General features: G+C 26.9%; 2 protein-coding genes across 2 annotated transcripts; one reads left to right on the top strand and one right to left on the bottom strand.

Moving 5' to 3' along the window:
• Positions 1-2,754: 2,754 nt before the first annotated feature.
• On the top strand, positions 2,755-6,978 carry LOC132909277 (peptidyl-prolyl cis-trans isomerase NIMA-interacting 4). The gene is made up of 5 exons (XM_060964020.1): positions 2,755-2,903; positions 3,193-3,285; positions 3,630-3,786; positions 3,900-4,019; positions 6,680-6,978. Exons 3-5 carry the CDS (start codon positions 3,685-3,687, stop codon positions 6,836-6,838), a joined length of 381 nt encoding a protein of 126 aa, XP_060820003.1. The 5' UTR covers positions 2,755-2,903; positions 3,193-3,285; positions 3,630-3,684; the 3' UTR covers positions 6,839-6,978.
• Positions 6,979-9,825: 2,847 nt separating this feature from the next.
• LOC132909224 (uncharacterized) lies at positions 9,826-15,744 on the bottom strand. The gene is made up of 5 exons (XM_060963904.1): positions 15,626-15,744; positions 14,271-14,384; positions 11,665-11,844; positions 11,421-11,586; positions 9,826-10,087 (listed from the first exon to the last, which is right to left on the bottom strand). The coding sequence occupies exons 2-5, from the start codon at positions 14,374-14,376 to the stop codon at positions 9,883-9,885; spliced, it is 657 nt and encodes a 218-aa protein (XP_060819887.1). The 5' UTR covers positions 14,377-14,384; positions 15,626-15,744; the 3' UTR covers positions 9,826-9,882.
• Positions 15,745-16,898: the final 1,154 nt, after the last annotated feature.

The following is a 16,898-nucleotide window of genomic DNA, read 5'->3' as shown; positions in this document are numbered from 1 at the left end:
GTGCAAGTTACTACTCTATAAAAAGCACTTAAAGTAGGAAAACAAGTTCCTGTAGCGAGATACTGAAAAGTAACTAGCAATTTAAGTTCTGCAGGTAAGGTAGTCTACAAAAAGTATCGGCTTTCTCTATCAAAGAACTAAATTCTTGTAAAAAGAAATCTGATCGACCTTCATTCATTTTCGCTGCTGAATCCTGTTTTGCGCAATGCCGACGAGGTCAACGTTCTTTTCTTCTTTCTTCTAATATTTTAGAACATTCTTCTTCAAAAGCCAAAGCCACTAGCTCAATCCCGATGATCACTAATTTCACTTGTGGACATTTTTCAGATTAAAACTTATTAAACATTATTTAAGCTCAATTATAGCACAAGAGAAACTGGTAAATTAGGAAAATAAATATTAAAGAATTTATTCGAGATGTCGCTAATATGAAAGTGTATCAGTATTATTCTGCGAATTATAAGACTTAAATACGTTTAAATATTTCTGTAGTATAAAACATTATCTTTTGTTTATTGAATATTATAATTATTAAGTTATTGCTTGTTTACTTCATAATATATATTTGGATAGATTAATCTTTTATTTATTTGAATTTAGATAAAGCTATTTAGCTATTTAGCAGTGAATCCCTCTCAAAATATAGTTCAGACATTAAATGTAAATCAATAATAGCAATTATCATATTTATGAAAACAACAATAATGGCAATGAAAAAGTTGGCAGTATAAGTATTTTTTAGAGTTTCCATCAAGATGGTCGTTTTCCACAATTTCTATGTTTTATTTATTTAAATCATGCCTATTTCTAACTTTAGTTAAAATTAACCAATTAATCGTAAACTATTATTTAGTGTCCCTATTACAACTAAAATATGTAGTTGAACTAGGAGTAATATTTTTGCAAATATTTCGTTATCGATAACAATTAGACATAGAATATATACAGAGTGTTCGGCTAAAGGTGTAAAAACAATTTAAGGAGTGAATCTTGAAGCGAAATTAAGATAAAAATCAAGAATGAAAAGTTACGTTTTCGACTTTATCCTTTAGTTATTGACAATTAAAAATTAACTGAAATATCCCTGTGCGCGAGCAAACATTCTTACACGAACGAAAGGAGGGCTGCCTGTGCAGCAGGGCGCACAGTGATCCTCAATCCGAACGACATATGAGCGGCAGCTTACCTTATACAAGCCGTAGAGAAAATAACCATGGTATTCATAGAAGTAAATAACCCCGCACGATGTTTTGCACAATAAATGGTAGTTGAACATTAAACCTGCTTATTCGTGGAAATTTGACATTTTGTAGGAACTGTTGAAAAATCGCTCTGATCGCTAGAGTGCATGAGAATTGAAAAGATTTCCGAGACTCTCAAACGCAGAAGTGTATTCCAGAACTAGCGGTAAAGTCTTCTTCATGAAACTAACAAACCGAGAATAACGAATCCTCTTAATTTTCTTCCTAGAGATTTTAACGAACGAGGAATAATGAAATAATGAAATGAAAGATGAATAGACTATCTTTATTGAAATATTTATAGCATGTTACGCATGCACAGGACGAGAACCTTCTTGTCTCTCATATTGATTTTTCACAACTAATCACGACTTAATTTTCAGACGGCTTCCCCTAGGCTTCAGTACATGAGTGTCGAAATCTGTTTATATAAACATACCCATATCACGCCATAGCAGAGAGGAAATGAGAGTATTCACGCCGGTAATTCTAATTGTTTCACAGTATAAGCGCTGCACCATGCGACCAAGTACGGTTCTATAGATAAGTTAATATCTACTTTTGTATCCGAGATAGACAAGTATGAAAATGACAAAATCGCGCAATTATGAAATTAATTGTAAGTTGATTAAGAAAAAAATTAATTGTCTACTGTATTTTTTGTAGGGAAGAGAAGATAATTTTCCTTTTAAACGATAATGGGCCAATGAAATGATGTCATAATTTCAATATATTTTTTATACACGATAATGTTTTAGATTTAACATTAGACTTACTTTCGTCACGTTAATGTTTTCGTTGTAGTAAAACCTAAATATCAATTTTTAAATAGTAAATCGGTGAACAATGAATAATATTTCTGAGGAAATGTGTGGATCTCTGGTATCTGATTTACATGTTCATTTACAAAAATAGAAAAACTAACTGACTATAGATAAGGTGTAAGAACATGAAGACGTAACGACTAATTTGTGTAACCACGTAACGAGCCACGTTTTTTATCCATCGTACTTTCATTAGTGATACAAATTTATTAATTCCATGAATTTTGATCTTGTTAAAATTAAAAGAATTATATTAAGATGAACATTTCACATTGTATTGAAAAAAGGTGACATTCCTCATTTCGTATCCAGCGAAAAAATGAGAAAAAAAGAAAAACAGGAGAAAGATTGTGAAAGATGAAACAAAAATACGAAATCTCTTAACGAAAATTTGAAAAGTAGCCAATTAGAACTTTACCAAAAAGTTATTTTTAAAAATATAGAAAATTATACTAATATTTGGAAAATTTCATTTCAGAAGTAAATTGAAAATTTTTACGAAAACTTTATATATATATATATAATATATTATATATTATATATTACACACAATATATGTTTTACACAAAGATGTGGCAGCCTGGGAGTCAATAGATGTTCTAATACTTATGTGTATGTACATATGTAAGTTTGCTGTACCAGTGCTGTGTGCCATGCGCATATTTCTCCTGCATTATTCACCAGTATCAACCAGATTTGCAAGATTGCACATTTCTCCTTTCGTTGTATAGTCGTTTCTCTCATTAAGAGTACCGGAGACGAAATTAGCGAATAATGCAGACATTGATCACTAGAGGCCCTTATTCGCAATGTCTATCTTTCAACATTTTTAACGCTGGTCTGAAAATATTCCCATACATCTCTGCTAAAAATACGCCCATACAGCGAAAGCATAGAAAATATGAAAAATCGACATAGAAGACGAGAAGGATCACATTTTATGTATATGTGATATGCCATAAATGTCTCAGACAGAGACAGAAACATTCTCCTCATTTCTGTCTGTTTCGCGAGAACGAGAACCTTGTTGTCTTCCATGTTGATTTTTTGTGACCAAATTTTTGGACGATTTTTCCTAGCGAATGTCGAGTTGAGACCTGTTTATATCTGATTTTATATTATTATAGGATTATATACTGGTGATCGTGGCTACAACCACTCTCTACAAGCACTCTAAATATAAGCAATGATAATAACGAAGCTAAACTTCAATCACGTATGTAAGTATACATGTACGTCATGATACTTGTATTAAGTTTGGTTAATAATAACAATTCATTAGATGTATGTGCTTGATAATATATGTTTTACGAATGATTTTTATAAATTAAAATAACTTACCAAATATAATGTAAAAATGTATTACTTCCTGTGCAATACTTTTTGTAAGAAACAGAATAACGATATTAACAGAAAATATTATAAAACATATTTCAGATTTAATGAAAAAAGCCCAAATTAGTTTTATAATTACATTTATGAATGACATAATCATTAACATTTGATTTTCATTATACAAACTACATAATTAAATACTACAGTTTAACTAATTAATGTGTTATAGTGTGTGATTAGGTTAAATTATATTTCATACCTTGACCCAAATAAGAAATTTAACTATGCCTCCAAAAAAGGGTGGAAATACTACAAAAACAAATAAAATTAAAGCTGTAGGTGGTAATAGCGGCAAAGAAGAAAAGAAAGGAGGAAATGCTGTGAAGGTATGCATTTTATATTTGTATCAAATTATAAAACCATTTTTGAATATGCATATTAAAGATATACAAAATGCATTGTCTAATTTTACTTCTTTTTTAATTATTTGATTTTACAGGTTAGACACATACTCTGTGAAAAACAATCAAAAATTTTGGAAGCATTGGAAAAGTTGAAAGCAGGAGGAAAATTTAATGAAATTGCTGCTACATATAGTGAAGACAAAGCAAGATCTGGGGTAATGTAATTTGCTACCTTTATTGTATTAAATGATAAACTTAATTCATTATATGTTCATATAATGTATAATTATAATGTATTACATCTTACATATAGGATGCTTCATTTGTAACTATCTTTGAGTAATTGCAATTTTATATCAAGAAATTCCTTACTTTCTTACTTTTTTTTGCATTTATTATGTTACTAGGATAAACAGAATGTCATAAAATATGTTTGATATACAATCAATTCTAGATATTAAAATATTGGGAAATGTTCATGTGCAAGGTGTTTGAAAATGATTTGTCATGAGTATCGTAGCATTGTACATAGGTATATATATAAATATAACCCTGGATCTGTAAAAATTAGAAAAAAGTAGTTGTAAAATTGACTTTGACCTTGAATACCAAAGTTAACATTTTTTTTGTTGCATTGTACTCAGTTCACTACAAAATACAGTTAAAAATGCAAAATTGGTCACTATATATTCTATTATAATAATTATATATAGGGTCTATTATAATATTATACTATTTTATTGTATATTATAATATATAATATACTTTATCAAAAAACTTGATCAAACGACTTATTTTTAAAAACATTTAATTTTTTATTCAAATCTTTTTAATATGAATGTCAATTTCATGGGTATATGAGGGAATTTATTTAACTTTCATACACTGATATTTGACTATCAAATGCTCATGAATTTATCTAATTATGTACATGTGACAATAAATGCTATTTTTCCTGCATTCGACTGCAAAATGTAAACACATACCAAAAATGTCAGTTTAAAAACTGAGAGAACCTACATTTTTTTCTATGGAAATGATTGAATTGACTTTTGATCTTTGCAAAGAATATAATGCACTCTAGTCATTTGCTAGAAGATTATTTGTTGAGGTTGACTGATAGAGGAATGAGTGGATGAATTTGTAATAGAAAAGTATATTGAAATACTTATAGGTATAGTACATGCTGATCCCGATCTTCGCTCTTATAGTGTTGCAATACAATAGAAAGTATGATAGGGAGCACGTTCATATATTTATAGCAAAGGACATTATCAAAAAGTTAACCTTCCTGTGTAGCTCTAGCTGAAGGCTACAAGAAACAGCAATAGAAATCTACTTATAACTCTTTTGTTTCTAGACCTTGTAACCCAAAACAAAATTTATATTCAAGGGCACAATATAAGGACCTCTCCTTATTTTGAATTTTTTCACTAAATTCTATTCTCTTCATAACAGCAGTCTTTGGCTCACAGACATACAAAAGAAAATGTGTACAGTTTTTCTTGAAGTAATTACTTCAACATTATTAAACATTATTTATGACAAAAATTATAAACTTTAGAGGTATTATAGTAATGTACTTACAGAAAAGAAACCTCCGATTTTAATGGGATTCATTTTAATCACTTCGCTTATATGTAGGAACAAAGGGAAGAATAAAAAAAAATCAGTGATAAAATAAAAAGACTCATAAAGAAGAGGAAAAACGAAAGACAATCTTGATATAAAGTGAAAACACTTATATTCTTGCTTTTACCATGCATTGCTATTAGAAGAGAAGACTTTATATAAATCACATTGGAGATCCAAATAAAATAGAAGATTCTTTTGTTAATTTCTTAGTACTAATGGTTGCTCTATACCATTACTCATATTGCCCTATAATACAAGTTTTAAGTACAATGTGGTTTTAAAAACATTATTAAATTCTTAAGGTTTCTTTCCATTTTCCTCCTTTTTGAAGCTTTTTATTTTTTGTATGATCATCCAGGTTGGATCACTCAGTTTTTTATTTTTCCTATAACATGTATATATGTAAATAAAGTAATTAAAATAAATCTCATCAAAATCAATGATGAAGCCCCTGCTCTGCAAATTATCCATTATATTAATATTATGAGTATTATACTCATACTTCTATCATTACCTATACTTTTTGATATACATCACAAACAAAAAAGTAGATCTTGAATTTAAAAAAAAAATACATCTGGCCCAGAGATATAGAATCACGCTGTGGTGAAACTATATTTAGGGACTGTTAGCAATGTTGTTCAAAATATCGATGCATACATTAATACAAATTTTCTGTATAAATCGTTTTATCCTTGGCATTATACATTTTTTTTAAGAGAATTTTGTTCAAAATGAAATCCAGAAATAATGAATTTGGGAAAATCACTTCACAAGTCCACACATTCCAATTTATTTGTTTTTAAGCATACTGTTCAGAAAATTTCTCTAAAAAACTATTCCGTAATTATGTGCTTTATCTGCTTAAAAATATATATTTTAAACAATACACAATAGCAACACATTGAATGTGCTATGTATTATCAATAGAAAATAGTAGCAAATACAAACAATACAAAATGTAGTTTTCTGATTTCTAATCTTGTGTAAACTAGAAAATCATTTTGTCACGTGTGGATTTGTCTTGATATACGCTTTTAAATTATATAAAAATATGTGTACCTAAAATTTATATGTACGTAAAAAATTTGTGCTCTTTCATTTTTTTCATATACTCAGCATTTATGAGAAAAATTCTGCTAACAACTGTGTGAACATTCTTTATATATATTTATATTATTTCTGAAAATAAAAAAAGACATTTTTAATTAATAATTTTGAAAATAAATTTTTAAAAAAGGGTGACCTTGGATGGATGACTAGAGGATCAATGGTTGGGCCCTTTCAAGAAGCTGCATTTGCATTACCAATCTCTTCTATTAATTCTCCAATCTACACAGATCCACCAGTCAAAACAAAATTTGGTTATCATATTATAATGGTAGAAGGTAAAAAGTGAATAATTTATAAATATGTATAATACTATATATTTAGTGTATAAATATACATCCAATTTAATCAATTACAAATAACTTGTATTTTTATAAAAAAGTTTATGAGTGCGTATTTATGAAATAAATGTTTAATGTTTGCGCAATATACTATATATTATTCTTTTTAACATATAATAATAAGGCTACAGATTTTTATGCAAATTAACTGGAAATAATTCTTGAGAATATTATGGAAAAAATAAAACCTTGGTTGACAATTGTTTTATGTACCAAATAATATGAAAAACACTGTGCTTTGAATATTTTATATACACCCTTGGACAAAAAGATAGCACATGTGTGCTATCATTAATTTCTCATAGATAGAGTCCGAATTTCCCAAGTTTGACGAATGGCATATAAACAGTACCTTGTAGTAATAAGGTATATGAGCTTGAAACTGTATCTTCGCTATTCCTCTTGTATTTATCAACAATGATTGTGAAATCCGGTCGGCGAAATGATAGCACACTTTCAAAAGTTGTAGTGTTTATTATCTACTAAATTGTACAAAAATAAAAAACCTTTTAAAATTTAATAATGTGTGGATCCTCCCTTATTCTCCACCACCTCCAGCATTCGTTTCGGCAAAGAACGATATAGTTTTCTAATATAATCCAGCGATATATTTCTCCATTCCTCTTCAAGGCACTTTTTTAACTGATTAATACTTTCAAATTGCCTATTTTCTCTATAAACGGCATTGCTTAATTTACTCCAACAGTTTTCGATTATGTTTAAATCGGGGGAGCATGCAGGCCAGTCCAAAACTGCAATATTTTCTGTTGAAAAATATTCTTTCACAACCTTAGCGGTGTGAACTGCAGCATTATCTTGCTGAAAAATAAAATCTTGTCTCGCAATATGTGTTGCGTACTTTGCAATTTGATTTTGTATCAAATTACGATAGGTTATAGCATTCATCTTGCTGCGAATTGATATTAAATCAGTCTTTCCGTTATACCCAATACCTGCCCAAAGCATAATGCTACCTCCACCCATTTGACGCCGTATTTGTGACAATTTTTTTTTTCTTACATCATGATAGTAAAAATTGAATCCATCTGGGCCATCTAAATTAAATCTTTTTTTATCTGTAAATATAACTTTCCTCCACTTCTTGTTCCACCGTATATGTTCTTTTGCAAAATATAATCGATGCTCCTTGTGAATCTGCTTTAGAGCTGGTCTTCGTTTTAATTTCATCCGCTTTATGTGCGCGGATTGTTGTAGTACACGTCTGACATTCCGAGGATTAGTTTTTACGCCAACTTTTTCTGCAATTTCACGTGACGTGAGAAGCGAATTTGACGCGGCACGTAAAATTGCACGTTTTTCACGAGTACTAATCGCGGAAGGTCTCCCACTGCTTTTTTTTGTTCCATAATTATTTACATCTTTCAGTAAATTATAAATGACTTTCCGACTTCTACTGAGAACTTTTGCAATTTTAGAAATAGTAAAGTTTTCTTTCTTTAATTTCAAAACTGTTTGAATCTCTTCACTATTTAGCTGTTTTCCACGTCCCATTGTTTGAATCGAAATTTGTAAGGTTTCTAATGAAATTCTTCTACTTTTCACTACGTCTACACCACTCAGAATACACAGAAATACTAAGGAATGGAAACAAAATGCTTGGTGTGCTATCATTTCGCCGACCGGATTTCACAATCATTGTTGATAAATACAAGAGGAATAGCGAAGATACAGTTTCAAGCTCATATACCTTATTACTACAAGGTACTGTTTATATGCCATTCGTCAAACTTGGGAAATTCGGACTCTATCTATGAGAAATTAATGATAGCACACATGTGCTATCTTTTTGTCCAAGGGTGTATTCTGTCATATTGTGTGCATTCTGTACAAATTTGGAGTTTCAAATTTCCTGTCAATACATAAAAATCTGCAATTTAGTAGTATTATATAATTATTTAGTAGTGTTAAATATATTTACAATTTGTGCTTTTAAAATAATATAACAAATAGGTTATTAAATATATTTAATAGTTTTAAAAAATAGTGTCACAAGCAAGATTGAAATGCCATATATATTTTACATTATTCTGTATATTAAGCAAAATATTATTCATATAGGGTATTAATTTTAAATTGAACATTTAAATTTTTTCCATTACTATTAAAGTTAAAATTGCTATTACTATTAAAAATAAGAAAAAATAACTAATTGTAGGGATTTAAATGGTTTCAAGGTATGCATCTAGTGCTGGTAGAAAAACGACATGTGGGGATCATCTTGATAGATCTTTTTTTAGATAAATACTTTCTAAAGTAGATCTACATATTCTTTTATATTATATACCAATGCTTTGACGATGTGCTTTTTTATTTTTTACAAAAACATATTAAGATAATTATGTTTGAAACTGATTAATTTCAAAGATATTTTAACTTCAATTTTGTTGAGCTTATATATAATAGATAAGGAAGATATGAACACAAGAATACTGTTTTGCATCTTCTTTTATCTTTCATATTATAAGCTTAACAGAATTAAAGTTAAAATATCCTTTAAGCTAATAATTTTTAGATACAATTCTCAATATTTTTTTGTACAGAATACAAAAAAAAACACATGAATCAATGCACAACAAAATATGTTGTCTTACTTAAAAAAATGTCAGTGATTTTGGAAAAACTACCAAGATGATTTCATAAGACTTTCCTATTACCACTAAATGTGTGCCTTGAAACCATTTAAATTCTGCTTAGTTATTTTTTTTTTTATCATTATGAATAACAGAAATAGTTTAAATAATTAATTTAAAATTAATTAACTTTTTCTTATTTTAAATTATATTATAATATATACTCTCCTTGAGATATATGAGAAAGGAAATATTCCGTTAATTTTGATATACATAAACATATAATACTTATATATTAATCAACTTGTAACAGATACAAAAGATAGAAATTCATATAAAAAGTATTGAATCATTATAATTATATAATTTATTATAAAACTATAAATTATACCTTACATATTTTAAGTACGAATATTAGGGTTGGTGAAGTGAACATATCTCAGTAAAGAATCATTATCTTCACACACCCATGGTTTTTTATGATGGCAAGCAACATCGTGCCAATTTACTCCATCATTATAAAACTGATTTAATACTGCTAAACAATTTTCTGGCGCACCTCCTTGTTGTATAGCTTCACGATTATCAGGTTGTGGTTTTCCAATACTAAAATAAATCATGCTATTTATTAATTATTAATTTGATATATTATGATAATTTACTTAAATAATTTGTTCTTTTACAAGACCAATAAATTTATTTTTCACTATATTCGATATAGAAAATACAAATAATTCGTAATATGGTCCAAAGCAAGTGAATTTCTCTAAAAAAATGAATGAAAATAAAATGCATTAAAGGTTTTCTATATAAAATTTCCTTGGAAAAGACCACATTATAAATTCCAGCTTTTCTTTCAAAATCCGTCTTGCATTTAGATCAATGAGACAACACTGATGCAGCGGTGAAACTTTTTATCTCCAGTTTTTTGTTAATGAAAATTTTATTAATATATTGATGAAATTTTTCTGATTAGAATAAAACACGATATTATTATAAAACTATTCTATTTATTTTGCTTGAATATTTTAAAGTTCTATTTTGCTTTCTTTCTTGCTGTCTCCTTTTATATTAGTCATTGTCGCACTGGTAAGATATAAAATGGGTTCAACTTTGGTTTAAGGGGCATGAAAATTATTGACTTTTCCTTGTCGTTTAATAGTCTTCGACGCATAAAATCAAAAAATGCAAGTCTTAATTTTTTAAATTTATCGGTTCATGAATTATGCGTATGTAAAGCATCATTTTTTGCCTTCATATGTTAGTATGGCGCCATATTACTTCTACCTATCATCTGATTGGTCTTCTGTATTCCATGGTCGATCATACTCCGCACTCCACACAGATGAGCATTAAACTGGACTTTGTTAGATATTAGTTACATTAGCATAACCTAGCTTCATGTCGGTCGAATAACCTAAAGGGTATCCTAAACATAATGGTAACATAAGGGTAACCAATACTCACGATTCAAAATCCCGTCGCAAAATGGTCGCCATTTATGTGCATTTGCGTACAGGTATTGATTCTATTGGACGAATCATAGACAGAAATCAACGCGGTGTCAAAGTAACGTGTAAAATACGTCAAAAACATTCAACTTTATCTACACATAACTTTTAAACTACTAGATTTCTGAAGTTAAGACTTACATATATGGATTTCACGCGTCGAAAACTATTAAATGGCAGAGAAAAATCAATAATTTTCATATTCCTTAAACCGAAACATAAATAATGCATATCTTAAATAATACATACATACATACAATACAATATAAATAATACATACGTATTTTTATTTTTAATATTTTTTAAAGTGAATGTCCTTAATCTTTTGATTCCTGATTTTTACCTATTACCAACCACTAAGCGGAATTATTAATATATACCCATTAATATTTGATGAACATTTAAAGAAAATAAATAATTATATTTACCCTCCACTTTCAGACCAATCATTATTAGCACGATCATTAGCAGGTGCAAGCTTCTGTAATTCTGCAGTCCAGAACCAACCATTAATATGAAGAGGTTGAAGATCAGGTCTATCACATCCTTTGAAATCACAAAGCCGACCAGATGTCCAAATATATTTCACATTGTCTAGAAATCATATTTTTTTTTTACTCATACTTTATTGCTTTTACTGAAAAATATATTAAATATTAAGTATTTCAGTACTTTGCACAATGCGACTTTTAATAAATTCATTTTCGGCAGAAGTCTCCAGAGAAATAAGGTCCATACATCGTTGCCTACAGAAATTTCTACCTGTTAACCAATCAAGTTCTTGTCCATTTGTTCTTGGATCAGCCCATGAATAGTAATAACCCTTGCCATTGAAACGTTCATGAATAACCCCTAAAACATATAATGTAATGGATTTCTTATATGCATTGATGTAAAATTACTAATAAATATTACATTTTTGTGATAAAAATATTACAATCTAATTTAAAACATTACACGTCAGCTTTTATACAGTCAAAACAATTTGCAGTTTTTGTAAAATTCACGTAAATACATTTATCATTAAATATTTACTTTAGAATATTTTATATTTTTTAAAATAATTATCATTTAAAAAAAAATGATTTTTTAATTCAGTTGATTGAAATATCGAACACATATCCAAAATCAATTGTTAATTGGTATTTTACTTTAAAACTTGTACACATGCTTATAATAAATATAAAATAGTAATTAAACTACTTTCATAAAAATTTTGTACATTGCTGAACACTTGTTGAAATACGTAAAAATCTAAGTATAGTAAGAATATATAGTTTTATTTCAAAAGAATAACATTAATATTGCAATTTTTGCAAATAAAAATTTGAAAATTCGGTTACATTACGTAGTTCTCGTGATAAATATCGAAAATATTTTTGATTTTCAAGAAAGCAAAACGATAATTGTGTGTGTACATACATCTAAATTGACATATCTACTATACATACATATATGGCTATCCCACGTAACTGGGACAGGCTATACCTACTTCTGTGACAGTAGAAGATTAAGACAATTTTATTGAGTAAAAGTAAATAGATCCAAATAATACATGATCTATTGGTGTGTATATTCATTCTGGAAGTGATGACATTTCAAAAAGTTTTACACCACTCATATTTTTGTAGATTTATTTATAAATTTCTTCATATATTAATTAATGTGTTTCTTCACTCTTTGCACAAATGTATTAGAATAGTTGTATCTGAAAATGCTTAACTTTAAAAGATATTTGTAAATATTTTAATTTTATCAAATTGAGTGAATGAAAGGCAAGGAAAACATAAACATAAATATATCCATTGCATTGCAATTAAAGTTAACATATTTTTAAACTAATTAATTAGAAATAAAGGTGATTTTTTAAACTAATTAATTAAAAATAGAGGCCACTTTCAAAGTGGGCACCTATTTCAGATCATACATCATTCGAAATCGCTTAATTTTCCTTAATGAAATTCTTTTCTATCTTTTACCGTTTCCAGGATATAGTTTGTTCCAGTTATGTGAGATACTTCGCGTACATTTTATAATTAAAATAAATCTGTATAATACCAAATGATTGACTTTTAATAATGTATGAAATATGTTTACCAAACTAATCAAATACTTTGAAATTCATAAGTTCAATTCTTATTCATTGTTTCCTTTGAAGAGAAAGTTACACCAGTGACACTCACGATTTTAAATATGTATTTCAGTCACGACTTAAATGTTGGATTGGTATGTTAATTATACAAGCTACTTTCTCAAATGACAGAAAGAAAGTTCGGTTGTACGTAGTATAATGAGAATGCATTCCAGAGACAATACAATAGACAGAAAAGTCTAACACAATAAGAAATAAAATTAATTAGGTAACATTAAATAGGAAATCAAATCATGTATATATACATAGGAATATACAAATCATGTGTATATTTCTGTAAATAAAAATTTATAATGGAAAAGTCATCTTAGTTTTTATATGTAAAAAATGTTAAAATATATGTATATTCTGTAGATAAGGAATTTTTATGAACAAATTCTTATATTGCAAAATATGTTTTTATTTAGTATTAATTGGTATAATTTGTTTCTTAATATATATTTTCCAAATATATCGTAAAGTGATATTATAATTTTGTATTTACAAATAAATAAATACGAATGTTTATATTGAAAAGTGTAAATTATAGTACTGGTTGATAAAGTCTTTGTAATTTGTATAATTTCATTCTTCTTTTTCTAAAAATCTTAAAGAATATATATAATATATATTTATATAAATATCTAGTGTTTTTAATTCAATTCGCACATGATTTGCTATGTCAATATATTAAACAAAAGATATGATAATATGAAAAGATCAAAAATGAAAAATGAGAAGTAATAAATTTCTAAAATTGCGTAAATTCAAATTCTTCAAATAGGAAAATATATTTATCAAAAGAATGAATATCTATAAAATTATAATTAATTTCATAAAACATAAAAGCGAGGTAAATAATTACAAATAAACATTCTTTTATCGTTAACTTTAAACATAAATTTTAATCAAAAGTAGACATGCCTATATATATATTTTGCAATATAAAAAATTAATTGCTTCCTGTCATTTTATACATGTATTAATTATCGAAAATTGGAGTTTTATCATTCTATTATTAATACGATATTTATAATAATACAAATTCAGAAAAAATATAAAATGTAAGACTCACTATTGTTAATGTTGACAGGAAAAAATAAATATAGTAATAAGCATTTATAAAAAATCACAATCTATTACTTACTTTGTGCACAAAGCGCAGGGATTGGTGCTTCTAAAATTCTTCTAGTAGATTGAAACTGAGCCGTAGATAAAACAATCAATGTTCCAAGTATAACAAATCGCATCATTTTTATAGCTGAAATTTTAAGATATAAATATCAATTTTATAAATGGGCACATAAGCATCAAAATCATATAATTTATTTTAACGCCTTACTTAATATATCACATTCATTTGCATTTTTAATAAATTTCGCTTACACTTTTATGCTATGTATACATTATATATACGGCACATTAAATTAATTTGGATATCATATTAAAAGATCAAACTTATTTAAGAATTTTTCCCGATGACACCAAAATTATAAATAGTTTCCAATGACAGTTTAAATATTATAATATAATAATCATAATTTAATTACTGTATCATAATTTTGTATCTACCAATAAATAAATTTATCAACATATGAACATTACAAAAATTTATTGGAAAGAAAATATATTTTAATTTTTTAATTAACTATGGAAAATTTATAGGATTTTATAATGCATAATCATGTTACGTTCATATAATGATATGAAATGCTTAGAACCACTATCATAGTATATATTATTTTAATGTAATTCTATAATTTCCATTATGACAAATTATTTTGATTGATTAGCTATGTATATAATTTTCTTTATTTGTTACTAACTATAAAAACATATTAATAAAGACACAATCCGTTTTATAAGACATCAGTGATGTTACAAAAGATATCCAACCTTTTTCAATCAAAATACTAATGATGTTAGACAAGGGTACAGGTGAGGATAATATTGGTCCCTTTAAATCAATATCATTAGTTCCAAAAATATTCTTTAGAAATATTAATATTAGCAAGAATATTTAATGTTTAGTTAAGTTAGATAAAACAAAATGTTACTTTAAACAGGTCAGTTCTATATAAATGTCATATTTTATAATTTAATGATAAATTTGATAAATTAATATTATCACTTAATTCATATTCATAAACATTTTTATTCTACAGTATAAAACCAGCACAAATTTAATCAAACTTAATTAATTAAATAATAATCTTTATTATTAATGTGAATTGCTTTGTTAAAATCAGATTACTCTTATAGTCATACATATTTTCTACATGTATACTTCGGCATCTTTGAACAAAAATGGAAATATGAAAATGATTATCAACGTACTGAATCGTATAATCAAAAACACTGTCAATAATAAAGACTGCAAACTATTTATAAATCACAATTTACGTATTTTATGTAAAGTATTTAAATAAAAGTATTTACAATCAGTTAAACAGCTAAATATTTTTTTAAGATTTCTTTCTATGAAAAGTCAACGATGCTTACCTATAGACGTTCTCCGAAGAACTGCGATGCTTCCTTCAGAAGCACCCCTATATATATATACATATATATAATGGGGACATGGCGTCAATACTTTTGCGATTGCACAAGTATTTTTGGAGAAGTGCTAACACGATTTGGAACATATTATACTTTCTTCTGTATATAAAGTATATATTCCAAAACAATAGATTATATTATCTATTAATATTATAAATCTATTAACTGAAGTATTATATTAATTCAAAATAAAAAGTACTTTAATATAAAATACAATATGTAACAATCTATTAATAAGATGATTCGATATTTTATTAACAAATAATACTATTATTATTGTAAACTATTAATTAATTTTGAACAATGTATAAATATTCTTGTCCCCCCTCCTACCACATCACGCACACTCACATACATGCTGCATAAGAATTACGAATATAAATATTAATAATGCAAAATATAATACGGATACAATTGTACATATCTTACAAAAATAGTTATAGTTAAACAATAGTTTAACTTATATAATTGCAATATATTATATATTTACAACATAATATAAATAATATTTCTTATTAATTTTTATGCTCATAAACTATAATACTGCTAATATTATTGCATAAATGCTAGTTAATACAGATAAACATGCTTTGACATAAGATTTATAATTAAAATCATGCTGATAAACATTTCATTTATTGTATATCTTTTGGTATGCAAACAAAAACGAATTATAAATATATATTATATAACAGAGTTTTTAATCATTATGAATAAAATATGTGTGTATGATATTAAGTTACATAAGAATATTTTGAACATAAACATTTCCTAAATATTTTTCTTATATTCAATGTTTGACAATGAAGCAATATAATTGCTATTAGATAACTTATAATGGCTATTAGGTACTTCTAGAATTTTCCTTTGTAAATTAATGATATATTTTTTCTTAATGATTCTTTCTTTCCCTATAAATAATTTTCGCAAAAAAATTTATTATTGCAAATGTTGATAGATTAGTTAATAATTATGTATAATTAAGTTTCAAAATGGTTATTCGAATATCAATAAGGAAGACTTCCATTTCTTTTTAGTTACAATTTTCAAAATACTTTTATCTTCATAATAACGAACATTACAGGTACCGTTAGAAAATAATTTTAAGAGGCAATGTAGGTGACCTGGAAACCCAAAAAGCATGCTATACCGATTGACCGAATGCGACTTTGATTGTGAATATGAGGAATTATTTAAGAATAAAGTAGAATGTATT

This window comes from Bombus pascuorum, chromosome 7 (genome assembly GCF_905332965.1).
Source record: "Bombus pascuorum chromosome 7, iyBomPasc1.1, whole genome shotgun sequence".
NCBI lineage: Eukaryota > Metazoa > Arthropoda > Insecta > Hymenoptera > Apidae > Bombus > Bombus pascuorum.
The sequence above is the reverse complement of the archived record's forward strand: the minus strand, read 5'-3'. Positions and strand labels throughout refer to the sequence as shown.

What these genes read in the sequence shown, in the direction of transcription:
- LOC132909224 (XM_060963904.1), bottom strand. Translation starts at nt 14,376, where the DNA reads ATGATGCGATTTGTTATACTTGGAACATTGATTGTTTTATCTACGGCT. An exon ending in TAAAAGTCGCATTGTGCAAA is followed by an intron (nt 11,587 to 11,664) that starts GTACTGAAATAC and finishes TATGATTTCTAG; the next exon opens with ACAATGTGAAATATATTTGG. An exon ending in GATTGGTCTGAAAGTGGAGG is followed by an intron (nt 10,088 to 11,420) that starts GTAAATATAATT and finishes GATTTATTTTAG; the next exon opens with TATTGGAAAACCACAACCTG.
- LOC132909277 (XM_060964020.1), top strand. Translation starts at nt 3,685, where the DNA reads ATGCCTCCAAAAAAGGGTGGAAATACTACAAAAACAAATAAAATTAAA. An exon ending in AAGGAGGAAATGCTGTGAAG is followed by an intron (nt 3,787 to 3,899) that starts GTATGCATTTTA and finishes TTGATTTTACAG; the next exon opens with GTTAGACACATACTCTGTGA. An exon ending in AAGACAAAGCAAGATCTGGG is followed by an intron (nt 4,020 to 6,679) that starts GTAATGTAATTT and finishes TTTTTAAAAAAG; the next exon opens with GGTGACCTTGGATGGATGAC.